General features: G+C 47.9%; 1 protein-coding gene across 1 annotated transcript in view; it reads right to left on the bottom strand.

Annotated features, from left to right (window-relative positions):
- Nucleotides 1-3,214: 3,214 nt before the first annotated feature.
- LOC144175669 (uncharacterized) overlaps nt 3,215-13,841 on the bottom strand; it is a 33,778-nt gene continuing 23,151 nt past the window's right edge. The window contains exon 4 of the mRNA XM_077704714.1: nt 3,215-8,776. Within this exon, the coding sequence (XP_077560840.1) occupies nt 8,467-8,776 (310 nt within the window). The 3' untranslated portion in view covers nt 3,215-8,466. The remainder of the gene's footprint in view (nt 8,777-13,841) is intronic.

Genomic DNA, 13,841 nt, shown 5'->3' with positions numbered 1-13,841 from the left:
TAGGCTCGCGAACCGACCACCCACCAAGCGCGTCACATCACACCCAGTCCGAATGTATTTATTATTTCCCGCACAGAACTCTAACTACGCTCAGTCCTCTAAAACCCCTCACACGCCCGGGAAGAATTACGGATAACAAAATCTGTACCAACTCGGCCATGCACCCCTCATATAATGCATAAATGGCCAGCCCCTCCCCCCCAACTTCCCTACCCCAGCGTTGCGCCTACTACAACATTGATCTCACGACGAACTCGTTTCATTTCCACTCAGAATGTACTACTTTCATCTGTGGCCTAGCGCGACTCCTAACAAACGCCTCCCCCAGCCGCTACAGAAGCTTGCCACCTGCATCGAGTGAGGAGGAATCCCTCCCTCTTGATGCGATCGTCGAATACGCCTTAGCGATTGGCCTTCACGGGCTCGTGTAAGGGTCATAGACCCCCCCCCCCCCCCCCCTCTGAAATATTTTGTCTGAAACATTTGCGGTGCTCCGAAAATATATACACTGTGAGGGCTCCTGTCGACTGACTGCATCTCCAGTGACTGCAACGTGTGCCTACCCATTCATGCTGGTTAACATACCACGTGCAGGCAACACTGCTACATGTGCGCCTTGGCCCTCGTGCCCCCCTTCGGCATACTCCACACCCGGCCTGCAGTTCGAACCCCTCCTTTCTCCGAAAGGAGAAACCGACCACCGCTTGCGCTCATCACACCGACGTGTCACGTTCACCATAAGCACCGCAACCGCAGCTTCTCCACTTGCTTCCAATCGAAGCCATCAGCTCCGGGCCGACCCTTTCGCCATTATGGATAAGACATTATGGATAACTGGAGACAAGGCTACGAGTGTGCAAATACTTTTCGAGACGACTTGCCCATCCCGCTGCCTCGAGTCGATGGGGAAAAGCTGGTGGAAGTTTACAGTGCTAAGGATGACTTTGCATTCACTATCACTGCGAAGAAGACGACGGCCTCTTCGATGCATATGACGACAATTACTAGCACCGCACCTATGCAAACAATGATACTGAAGTTCGACTATGTGTCCGGCAATGCTCACAAGAGCTTCGTCATTCAAGTCTTGCGTGTGCGGGCAAGCTTCCCTGAATTTTTTGTTTGCATTGCATAAACTGGCTCGAATAAACTTTTCATCGTTTATCCGGTCGATAAAGCAGTGTTTGTTTATAAAGTCTGAAATGAGAAAAATGCCATGCGACATTTTCGGTGGCCGCAAGAACTTACCCCAGTGACGCATATTTGAGTTGCGGGGCCCTATTCTCGACTGCACAAATTGCCGGCAACTCGCCATTTTTCCGGCAATTTGCCGAAAGTCTTTTTTGATTGGCTTTCAATTTTGGTCACGTGCTTTCGGTTGACAAAGCGGTTGTGTGTGCTGTCGTCATGTTGACGTTTTATGACGTTTACGGGCACCAGTTCTAAAGTTTGCCTTATTTCTCTTCACTGAAAGCGCATAATTCTTGGCCGGCAATGAAAAACCAGACAAAAAGCACTAGACATGACAACGTAGGCCTGTCTTTGCTATTCAACAATACTGCTTGTAATACACACCCCCTCTGTGATTGGCTGAGAAGGCGTGACGTAATTTATACAGTTGGCGGGAACGATTACGTCATGCATTGGCAACTTCAGTCTGCGTAAAAGTGACGTAAGGCTACGTAACAGCTTGAAAATGGCGGCTGTTTTTGTCGCAAAATACAAGCAAAATAGGGCAAAATATTTCCCCGGCTTACGGCGCCGCGAAATGTGCGGCAATTTTCAGCAGGCGCAGTTTCACGTGCGCGCTGTTTAAAGCATGTTTCCTACCGAAACAAATTATAGTTTCAACTGCTTCCAAGTCAGCGATCATGGAACATACAAATAACATGCAGTATTTTGCTTTTATGTTTGGCGATGAAATAAAAATTATTTGTTTGGCGTAACCGCAACATAAGAGGGCAGTACAAGCCTCTCCATGACAAAGAGAACCCAATGCATGGCATTTGTCCATACTTGGGTCACAGCTGTTGGGTCACATGATCGACCTGAAGAGAAAAATAACAAAGAAAAGTGACTATTTGGTTCATTACAACGCTGATTGAAGTCGAGCGTGACGAATGAGTGAATCGGCTACATCGGTGCGCTCCGCGGTTATCAGGCGTAGCGCTTCGCTGCTCTTATGTGTCATAGAAGCGATGGTCGCGGCCGTCTTTTTCTGTGATCACGACATAAACTTGTAACATAGCAGCAGACGATGGCGTGGCGGCGGTGGCAGCAGGGAAGGTGATAACGCAACAAAGCTTGCATTGAAGCAGAGAGCCCAGCTATGTTAATAAAAGCGATTGAAAGAAATAAATAGATACGGCAAAAAATTGTGTGATGTTCTTTAGCTCAACATCCGCCTTTCGCTCGCTTTTGGATCAACGTTACTCGATCGCCTTGTGGTGTTGGCGCCAAATTTGACCTACAGAAATGTGTTTTTCTTGTTAGCCTCAGCTACCGTCTTAATTTTTATAGCACATGCCTAGTGTTTGATATCTTTCTTGCACAATATTTGATACCTTTGTAGCGATCTTTATGAGTGACTCGTCAAATTACACTGCATGTCGTAATAGCTATAGGTGCAGTACGTCACTGATTGCTTACGCCGTGCTTACGCAAAAAAACATGGGCGAAATGCCGGCAATTTGTGCAGTCGAGAATAGGGCCCGCGATGTGATTAGACGACGGCCAAGATTATAATTTAAGCCAGTTTCGGTGTCGGTTCTGAGCAACAACAGTGTTGGCATCCGACGTTATCGTTGTCTGTGCATCCCTGATATCTCAAGAATCGACATTCCGCGCTAGCATCATGTTGTTGTAGGCTGTAGAATGCGTCATCTAAGTTTGGCAGCACCGCTTGGAATCATAACGTTCACTACCCAATCTTACGCAGCGGCTGAGCGCCCTCCGCGTCATCGTAAGATGTTTTGCATCCCCATTTGTAGCTTTCATGGCTCGTGCCTGTCTTAAAAGGCGTGTTCTCACCAGGCCGAGGGTCGACTGATTTGGCACTGCGCCCGGAAGTAGTCGGTGCTTATGTCAACACCACGCCAACGAGAACTCGTCAGCGCATCAGTTTCAGTCGGCACGGAGTCTACCAACTGTGCCGTGAAGCAATTAAAGTTGCAAAGCAAAATGGTCAGATTCAGTATAGAAAGCATTGCTCAAGTATAAAATAATAATAATAATCTTTATTCATCACCAAAGCAACGCTACAGCGAAACGGGCTCATCTACGCCAATAGCGGCTTGTGTGATGTGGCCCTTCATCGTAAGAAGCCATGTGATTTCTTTGTAAATGTACAATATTCAAAGCCATCGAAAGAGAAAAGTGATTAGTAAAATTGAACATATTTGCAGGCAATCGGAGTAAAGGAGCAGTGCACTCCGTACGGAGCAGCGAAACATCAGAATACAAACAAAGATACAAGAATTACATATTTACATTTGACTCTTGCAGTAGATATAAACACTTTGACATTGCAAGGAGAAAAGTAATGAGAAATTAGAACACCTTTACAGTAAATAAAAGCAAAACCGCCGTGTACTCAAAACAGTAGTGAAAGCAGGTCACAATACCAGAAAACGCTTTGACAACTATGTAGTTGTTCTCGAATGGCCAAAGGCATTTTGGGGAGGGGGTCTCCAAACCTCCTTACGTCCATTTCGTTCTGTGCCACAAACCCTCTGGGACGAGGTAGAAAAATGGCTTTGCCACAACGCATAAGGTCCTCTTACATTTTTAGTTGAAAACCGTCTCGGGACATTACGAAATAAAAAACACGAATAAATACCCCGCTCTGCAAACTAAGAATCGTATTCACGGGTATCTATCTCTCAACAAAAAAAATGGCCACGTATCGGCTCCTTCGGTTGCAAATGTCGACGAAAGACGATAGTGGACTGGCGTTCCTGGCCAGCAAAAACCTTCTTTCTCTTTCTGGCTCACGTCTCATGCTGTTCCTTTCCCGTCTCGTTCCTCCCAAGATGAACACGGTAGAAGTTTGCTGAAGTTAATTTAAATTTACCGTGTTCCACTGCTCCAAGTCGGGTGCCCAAATGTCCGCGCTGCCGTACGGCGGAGACGTGCGTGAATTGAGGCACTCTACAATGTTGATAGAACCACGTTGCCCTATTCCACGAGAGTTCCAAACGGAACGCTCGTGGAATAGGGCAACGTGGGAACCCATCTAGTCGAACCTTTCGTTGCTGTTTCTCTTTCATTTTTTAAATGACGCCAGGTAGCGCAGGCAACAGCAGCCGATGGTTTTCTGCAGTTAATGTAGTATAGTGCATTTGCTATCGTAAAAACCAAACATACGTGAATTTTTGAATAAAGGAGCGCTGCAAATGTCACTCATGTATTGATTTTCTGCCTACCATTTGCGTAAAAATTAGCAGTGGCTTAGCACGGCTATGCCAGGATATGCGGACTGCGAGTTAAGTTCAGCTGGTTATTCTTAGGGTTCCTGGTGGTCTAGGATTAGCTGATTATTATGCTTACTGCTGCTAAAACGATTTCCAATCCAATCTAATCCAGTCCAGTCCAGTCCAGTCCAGTCGTCTACTGCTCCTCCCGCATGAGTAGCACGGTTCTCCAGGAGTCACGCGAAACGGCTATCAAGCGGCTCCGGCAAAGCGTCAGGCTTGGCTACTGCGCAACGGAGGCGCCCAGCTGCGCACGCGCAAGCGCCAGTGCGTCTGCGTGGCTATGACGTCACTCCCTTGGAATGTGCAGACCCAATTCTCTACACACCCGTACTCCAATTGGATTGGATTTCCCATCTAATCCAATACAATCCAGTCCAATCCAATCAAATGCTCCTTGCACTTGCGCAGCAGAGCCCTTCAAGGTCCACGCGAAACTGCTCAACCTCGGCCACTGTAGTTTACGCTACAATATCTTGCCTTTTCCAAACGATGTTGACAGGTATGAACATTAACACCGGACTTAGACGTTTAGATTTTGCTGTCGGTATACGCATATAAGACTATTGCGCAGTTTCATTTTCACTTTAGATGGCTGGCCGAATCGGGTCACAGATAGACAGACAGACCAAAATTTCTGCATTTCAGTAGCACAAAATGGACTATTGTCTTTAAAATTCACAGACTGTTTGCTAGCACCCACCACAAAATATTGTCCGAAAGTAGCATACATTAGTGCTTATAAAGCGCTGTTCAATGCCCAACAGAGGCTATATTCTACTCTGGGCATGTAGCACTTTGGTAGGCCTCATTATTCTGCTACCACTAATATGTGCTCAGGATTCAGATTATGGACACTCAACAGGCTCGCGAACCAACCACCCACCCTAAGATCACACGCAGTTCGGATGCGTTTATTTTTCCCCGCACATTGAAATAACTACCCCTAGTCCCCTAAACACCCTAACATGGCCTGGGGAAAATTATGGCTAAGAAAATCTATGATGCCAACTCGCCCCACTCATATCGTCTATAAATGAAAAGGCCTCCCACTTCTCTCCCGCAGCGTTGCTCCAACTACAATACCCATTGCCCGCCGAACTTGTTTCATTTACTCTTGAAATGTACCAATTTCATCTCTGGCCAAGCGCGACTCCTAACAATTCTCTCCCCAGCTGGGCTGAAGCAGACCACCTGCAGCGAGTAAAGAGGCATCATTCCCTCTTGAAAATATCGTCGAATACAGCTTAGCGAATGGCCTATGCAAGGTCATGTGGGCGCCGTAAACAGGGGAGCAGGGGGGTTCTGCCCCCACCCCCCCCTCCGCCCTCCGCTCTGAAATATTTTGTCTTAAACATTTTCGGTGATCACACAATATGTACACTGAGGGTTCCTGTCAACTGACTGCAGCTCCAGTGATTGCAACGTGTGCCCACCCATTGAGTTGGTTGACTCCATGCTCAGACAACACTACCACATGTGCGCCTTGCCCCTCGTGCCACCGCTCGACACCCGGCCTGCAGTTCGAAGCCCTTCTTTTCTCCAAAGGGAGAAACTAGAAACTGACCACCGCTTGCGCTCCTTGCACCATGTCACATAGACCATCAGCTTAGCGACCGCAGCCTCCCAATCGCTCCCAGTTGAAGCCCCGGGCCGTCCCTTTCACCCCGAAGCCAGCGATGGCCCTCATGGTCTTTGGAAGTGTCACCCCGATGCAAGTAAGGTAGCAGTGTTGTCATGTTGGAAGCCACCGGTATAGGCAGAGGTCAGGATCTCGCAAGGGATGTACAGAACCCACCGAAGCACTTAAAAAAAAAGACACTGAAGTGAATGTGCCAAACTTCCATTTTAACAGCGGAGCTGTCGTTACTGGCCGTAAGTTCGTTCGGTGTTGCAGGAAAAAAATACAAAAAAAAATGCCGAGCACTCTTGAATGCGTGCCTCGCAGCAACCACCGAGCGCCCCAGCACGCCCAGTGGCTTTAGCAAGAAAAAAAAAAAACACTCCACCATTCGCCGTAATCGCGGCAACCGTTGCTCGGAAGGAGAAATACACGTCATAGCGCACGCTCCTCATTCGTTGCCCTCGTGTCATCGTGCGCACGCGCTCGGTACCGAAGAAGAGCCCTCGCGCGCAAGCGTCTAAACGACACCCTCATTGGGAGGGGTTCCCGCAGCCGCCGCATTCTCTATACTCGGTTACAACTCAAGAACGGCACCACCTCATGTAGTGTATCGCTCCGCCAAAGCGCCGTACCCGTGACGTCAGTGTGCGCGCGTTTTGAAAGGGGTTTGCTATGAATGCTTGATATCGTCTGCCTTGTCTCATGCACCGACAAGTGGGCAAGTTGGTATGGAGACATACTAAATAAAAGCGCAGAAAAACGCGGGACAAAGAGAAGAAGCGCTCGTCCTGCGTAGTTCTCTTTGTCCCGCGTTTTTTTTGCGCCTTTATTTAGTATGTCTCACGCAGTTTGTTTGTCGTCACTGGAATCGTTTATAAGCATATTAAGTCCAAAAAATCGCGGGCACGGCTCGCGTCATGTTCAAAATATTCCCAGTAACGCCCTACTTGCGCCGCGCGGAGAAACATCCGGCTACGGTGATAAGGCACAGCGGCAACTTCCGGTGCCGTTCTTAAGTTGTCACTGAGTATAGAAGCCATTATGGATAATGGGTGACAAGGCTACGAGTGTGCCAATCCTTTCACAGACGCCTTGCTGAACTGCCACCACTGCCTCGAGTTGACGGCGAAAAGATGGTGGAAGTCTGCAGTGCCAAGGGCGACTTTGCATCCACCACTCGCCACGAAGAGGACGACGACCTCTTCAATGCATATGGCAACGATTACTAGCACCGCCACTATGCAAGTAAACAACGATACTGAAACTTATGTGTCCGGCAATGCTCACCTACAACAGCTTCGCCATTCAAGTCGTGCGATGGCGTGCAAGCTTCCCCGAATTTTTTGTTCGCACAGCATAGACTGGCTCAAATAAACTTTTGGTCGTTCATTGGGTGGATAAGGCAGTATTTATAAATAATTCTGAAACGAGAAAAATACCATGCGACATTCGCGGCGGCCGGCGCTACTAACTGCAGCGACGCATATTCGAGTTGCGATGTGATTGGACGATGGCCAAGATTATAATTTAAGCCAGTTTAGGTTTTGAGTTTTGTGCAACAAAATGCTTGGCATCCAACGTTACCGTTGGTTGGGCACAGTTTTAATGGATAAACAGAGGGTATCTACTTGGCTGAAACAGTTACATTTTTTAACCTTTGTGTTTGCTTTCAGACAAAAAGAAACTGGTTACACATTTAGCAGCTAAAACACTTTATTTACAACTTGAGGAATTCTTTGAATACAAATGCACTTGCTTTAGATCCCAGCCGCGAAACTCGAAAACTGGCGAGAAAAGTATCCACTTTCTCCCAAATTTGGGCGGTGAAAAATTGTAAGCAAATGTTACAACATACTGAAAAATGAAAATGGTCTGCCTAAAAGCACACTAAAACACTTAAAAGCACACGACATACTGACAAATGAAAGTGGTCTGCTTAAAACACTTAAAAAACACTTAAAAGCACACTAAAAAGCAAACAGGGCATTTGAAATATATTCAAAAACAAGAAGTGCTTATACTCCACGTAAGCAGTTTGGTATGCAGAAACCGTCGTAACCTTCCAAACATTCGTTTTTCCCTGCTCGTTCCTCCAACTTGCATGGCATAGAATGAAAAAAAAAAAAAAAATGCAATGCCCGTGCAATGTTTTCGTTAAAAGTTAAAAACGAAGTGTCCACGTGCGTGCCAGCGAAACACACATAGACAGGAACAATTGAGCATTCGTCTCAGCTCTCGTCACTTGAACGTTCCATGACTGCCCATTGTCTTTGGCGAGCACAGCCTCTTGTTCGCACTCGTCTTCCCAGACTGCTCTCATTAAACCACTTCCAGGGCAGTTTCCAGGCATGCTCGACGGCAGACTCATCCTCAGGTGGCCGACTCCTCCAAGGTCGAGGCCTCCTCGAGTTGTGGCGCAGCCACCCCTAAGACGACTTCCCCGGCAATGGACAGCAGCATGCCGGGGATGCTGACAGCAGCCACCTCGGAGCGCAGCTCCAGCACACCTCCGTGGTCCAGGGAGAATAACCGGGAGAAGATGACGCCTCGCAACCGCAGCCGCTCGTAGGGCCCCGAGAGAACCGACGACGAAGCAATCCGATACAGACGCTGCAACGTCTGCCGCCCCGCAATCTCGGCCACCTCCTCGGTCACCGGCACCTCAGCAAGCACACTGGCTCTGCGAGAGACAGGAGAGGAGTGCTGCGTTTCAGGCTGCAACTTGAGTTACAAGACCAGAGGCAGCCGGAGCAACCTTTCACTGTTTTCGGTGCCAACAAGCCCCTGCCTTAGACGGCAATGGGAGAAAAAAAAAAAAAACTTGCCAATGGGCCAAAAATCTCCCGATGAATTCGAGCGCACCTTGCGAGCTACACTTTTCTCCCGAATCGGTGAAGCGGGATTACGTGCGCATAATAAATGGCCGAGACGCGAGAAGGGCCCGTGCACGACCAATGTTGGCTGCACCTGAACATGCAAAAGGCCTAGGCGGCACAGCTTCCCAGCCAGAGGAAGGATTTTCTTCGAAAGCCCCAAGAATTGACCATCCAGGAAGCCTCAAAAGCAACAAACAGTTCGAGCAGGTTGGTGAGGCACCCCTGTGCATGGTTTATGTGCCTGATACGGGTGCGCTACGCCAGATTCACACTCCTCCAGGCTGGAAAAAAAAACTCTCCTTCCCAAACTTTGATGGTGTATGTTGTGCAACAGTGAAAAGGCCGCAATTTCTTGTGGAATGCACCTCATCGGAAAAGCCCGTGCAGAGAAAATTGAGCTGTCTTTGCCGGAGGCTGCAACGGAGGTGAAAACGGTGAACTCTGTGTCGCGGAGCAGTGACCAGGGAGAGCCTTCGAGGAGTAGAATTCCCGCTGACTGGGCAAATGGCAGCTTCTGTATGCATGTACAAACCAGTTTTCTACAGCACCAACTGTGAAAGTTAAGTCCCCGAAGAAGGTACGTACACTAAGAGATAACACTGCTTAATTATGCCACACGCAGACCTTTCATTTTTTTAAAGCGGCTGATCACCAAATACAAAATTAGAGGTGCTTACTTATCAGAGGTGCGTGGTACTTGTGCATGGTGACGGGCAGCCAGTAGCATAGGACTTGCTCTCTCTGAGGGTCGCAGGCAACAACAGCCCATCCATTATTTTTTTTTTTTGTTATAAATGCGTGAACTGCACTTGGTGCTTCGCACAAAAAATGTGCAATCAACTTTTGCCTTCAATTGAAGCCCGGCTGGAGCTCATTAGTTGCTGCCTGCTATTAATGCCAACGGACCGAGGCATTCCCTCCTCCTGCTCTTCCCCATGCGGCCCCCCGATGGACGGCACGTTCGCAGGAAACAAAAACAGTGTGCTGAAATTTACTTTGTGTGCAGTTTAATGCCACAGCCTGTTCTTTGCATGTGTGTGCTGCTGATGGGTTACAAAAATTATACGGAGGCCTTAGAAGACTTAGGTTGTGGAACTCGCCAGTGTAATGCAGTGCAGGCTACCAAGGCACTCGCCATGGGTTCGAGCGAGCCAAACCGTAAGGCAGGGTGGCCCTTGCCATGTCTGTGCAGTCACTCCAAAAGAACAAAGCAGCTCCACAGAACCGGTTTTAATTCATGGTTTCCCACGATGCAACAAGCAGTCTTAGTAGAGCACTCCTAGCTCTGGGGCAGAGAGGGGGGCACCTGCCGGCTGTACGCATCAAGCCCCAAAGCCTGACCATGTGGGGCAGGGAATCAGTTGATCCAGCAGCGGGAGCAACCGAAGCGCCGTGCACGATGGATTCTGGAGATAACTGGAATGGACCACCAGACTGACCTAGCAACCAATAACAACTCAATCATCACCTGCGCACGCAGGGAGCGCAAAGCCAGTGGGCGCATGCAAATCAGACTCCCGGTACGAATGCCGACCGCACGCTGGTGGGAATACGGTGGCCGCTTCAAGTCGAAGCTGCGAAGCGAGCAACACGCATCGTACCTGTCAGAGCCGGTGCTTGGCCGTCTCTCGCAGGCAACACCGGCGCGCGTGCGCGGCCACAAGTGAGTTTCCTAAAGGCAGCACCACTACCTCACACCCCACGCGATCCACAGATCACCGCACATTAATCAACCTGTACCCTCTTACAGTAAGAGAGGGAGCGAGGAGTACTGCTCGCCCCGCTGCAATGCGGGCCTTCATAATGGGAGCAGTCGCATTAATATCCCCACAAAGTATACCGTATTTTTACGCGTATAACCCGCACCAAAAACGCGAAAATTTCAGTGGCACAGTAGGGGTGCGGATATTACGCAGAATGCGTTGTGCCATGAAGCTCCTACGCAGTAACACTAACTAAGCCTTCCATGGCAGTGATTTCGCAAAGCATACACGGACAAGGAAGAAAAAACCGAGCGCACTCTAACAACTGAATTTTATTAGTTAATTGTGACTTTTGCTTCGCAATCAATGTATTCTACTTGCTAAATATCGGCTTTTTCTGTCTGCATAGTATGTGATGTGTAGCTTGAGCGGTAGCATTCGTGCAGCCTTTCCTGTATCAAGTGGGCGGGCAATATGCGAGGATTTTTCTGTTCCGGCAGGCTGAAAGTGGGGGCGTGGATTATATGAAGACGCGGGTTGTACGCGTGAAAACATGGTATGGGGTATCTGTGCACCAGTGCGAGGGAATTGTTCACCATCTCAGGCATTAGCAATAAGTAGAAAATTTCAAACTTAAATTTGGTCGTCCATTCAGCTGCGCTTAGTTTCTGTTTTGTTAGTTTCTGTTTTGTTCCTTCAGGAGGCACGTACGTGCACACCGTGTGCCAGGGCAAGGCTCTGACTGATGCGGAAGAAATACAAGGCAAAAGTGATCATCTTGGCTACCCAAAGGAAGACTTCGCAAATGAAAGTTTTTTGGCAAAGACACCGGAGAATGAGGGAATTTCAAAAAATGTCTTGAGGAAAAAAATGCAGGAACTGGAAGAAGATAACGTCAAAGAAAGGATCGCGGACCCTCCACGAAACCAACCACAGTCGGCCTTTCTTTTTTTTTTTTCGCGCCTCTAGGAGAACAAGCATTCGAGGAATGGATTTCACCCAAGATTGGGTACTGGTGCATACTAATCGACATCATAAGCGCCAAGTTGTACAGACACATGCCAAAAAACAAAATTCCCATCTTTCCTCGTAAAAACACGCTCAGGAAGTACCTAGAGTCATACAGAACGGGCTTCAGCTTCTGTGCTAAAGTAAGGAGTGACCAAAAACGTGGATCCTTTCAAACTGCACACAGGCCTTGTTGGCGACAAAATTAAGCTTTCCGAACATCTGTCTGTCACGCCATCAGCAAGAATGGACGAATTTGTCAACCCCGGGAGATTTACAGCCAACAGCCAGAAACATGAGCCCTGTAACCACGGAATGCTAATCATGTTCTGTCCGTTTGCCCCCAAGTGGACTCAAATCCTTGCGGTGTTCGCAACTCACGGAAACGTCGAAGGAGAACTTTTGCCCACAATTCTAATTGAGGCGGTTATTCTTGCAGAAGATGCCGGCCTCCTCGTTGACTTGATAACATGTGGCGGCGCCTCGTGGAATCGTAAAATGTGGAAAGTCTTGGGAATCGAGGCGACTTCAACCAACATCAGGTCCCATATCAGGCATCCCCGAGATCCAAGTCAGTTCCTGCACTTCATGTCCAATTTTCCGCACTTGATCAAGTGCTTGCACAACAACCTTGTGCACAACAACAACATCCCCGATGGCTTGGTAAGAGTGCGTGCATTAGTAATTTTGGTCTATTAGCTGCTGCTTAAAATACCCAGCTCATATGAACTCTCGTACTGCAAAGTCGATTATGTATCGGATGAAAAAAATAACTTCGTAATGAAATAGTTGTTATGAGCATTATGCATACCTATATGCCAAACCCCAAAACTAACATCATTACGGCTGACTTCAAACGCACATGGCAGCAAACCTTAAATAATTTATTTTTAAAGTTACTTACGTATCTCTCATCTTCTGTCGTCAGAGTATTCGAGCGTTGCGCCAAATTTCTACCGCACCCACTTGTGAAAACAACACAGACGCAAAATGTGCAATGTTTACCTTCCAGGTCTCGCTGGATATTGTCAGAGATGTGTTGACGGGAGCAGCGTCACCCTTCGGGTCATGCACGGTATCCAGGAAACACACATCAAACCCGATAACTTCGAGAAAATGCATGTAAATTACGCCTAACAGCTTTTTGGAAACCAAGTTCTTCGTGGGCTCCATTCCTTCAAGGAGGAGTTGAAACCAAAATGGGGCAGCATTAAGCCTATGATACGTTTCACTTTCTAGGTAGAAGTTAATGTTATTCAAAAAACCCCACCATATGCATTTACTGAGTCACCATCACCGAGGAGATAGCGGAGGCTGGCCCGAAAGATTTTCGAAAAATAGTTACTGCCTTAATAGGGATGTTTGTGCCTTAGGCGCAGCAATGCGCGGACAAACGCGTGTGCATACAAGTACTGCCATGGTTATAAAATTTTTTTTAAAAACACAGTGAAGTGGTGCACTAAATGTTAAGTTTAGTCAGCATGATTAACTTGTTCGAGGTCCCTCAGCAGATAGGAAAATAAAGCGCTTAACAGTCACTCATGAAAACTACACAACAGTTTTGATAGCGGAATCTCTTTCCCTGACACTCATCTTTATGTCTATACTCGGTGACAACTCGGTGCCGCTGTGCCTTATCACCGTAGCCGGATGTTTCTCTGCGCGGCGCAAGTAGGGCGTTACTGGGAATATTTCGAACATGGCGTGAGCCGTTCCCGTGATTTTTTGGACTTAATATGCTTATAAACTTCTCCAGTGACGACAAACAAACTGCGTGAGACAAGGCAGACGATATCACGCATTCATAGCAAACCCCTTTCAAAACGCGCGCGCACTGACGTCACGGGTCCGGCGCTTTGGAGGAGTGATACACTACATTAGGTGGTGCCGTCCTTGAGTTGTAACCGAGTGTAGCGTACATCGGTTTCCGGGGGTACAAAACGTATACCATGGCAGTATTCGGTGTACCTCCATGCACGCAAGTGTTTTTACACATTTTTTTTTTTTATTTCCAGGATGATCAGCAGCGTCATCAACAGCAGCACTCTATCACTACTGGACTACCTGAGGAAGCACGCAGGTGTCCTGTATTTTCTAACATCCAAAATAAACAAAAAGACCCCGTTGAAAATGCTTTTGGGGTCGCCAGGCAGTGCGG

Source organism: Haemaphysalis longicornis, unplaced genomic scaffold (assembly GCF_048455015.1).
Source record: "Haemaphysalis longicornis isolate Haplotype H1 unplaced genomic scaffold, Haemaphysalis longicornis Haplotype H1 scaffold_3, whole genome shotgun sequence".
In the NCBI taxonomy this organism is placed as follows: Eukaryota; Metazoa; Arthropoda; class Arachnida; order Ixodida; family Ixodidae; genus Haemaphysalis; species Haemaphysalis longicornis.
The sequence above is the reverse complement of the archived record's forward strand: the minus strand, read 5'-3'. Positions and strand labels throughout refer to the sequence as shown.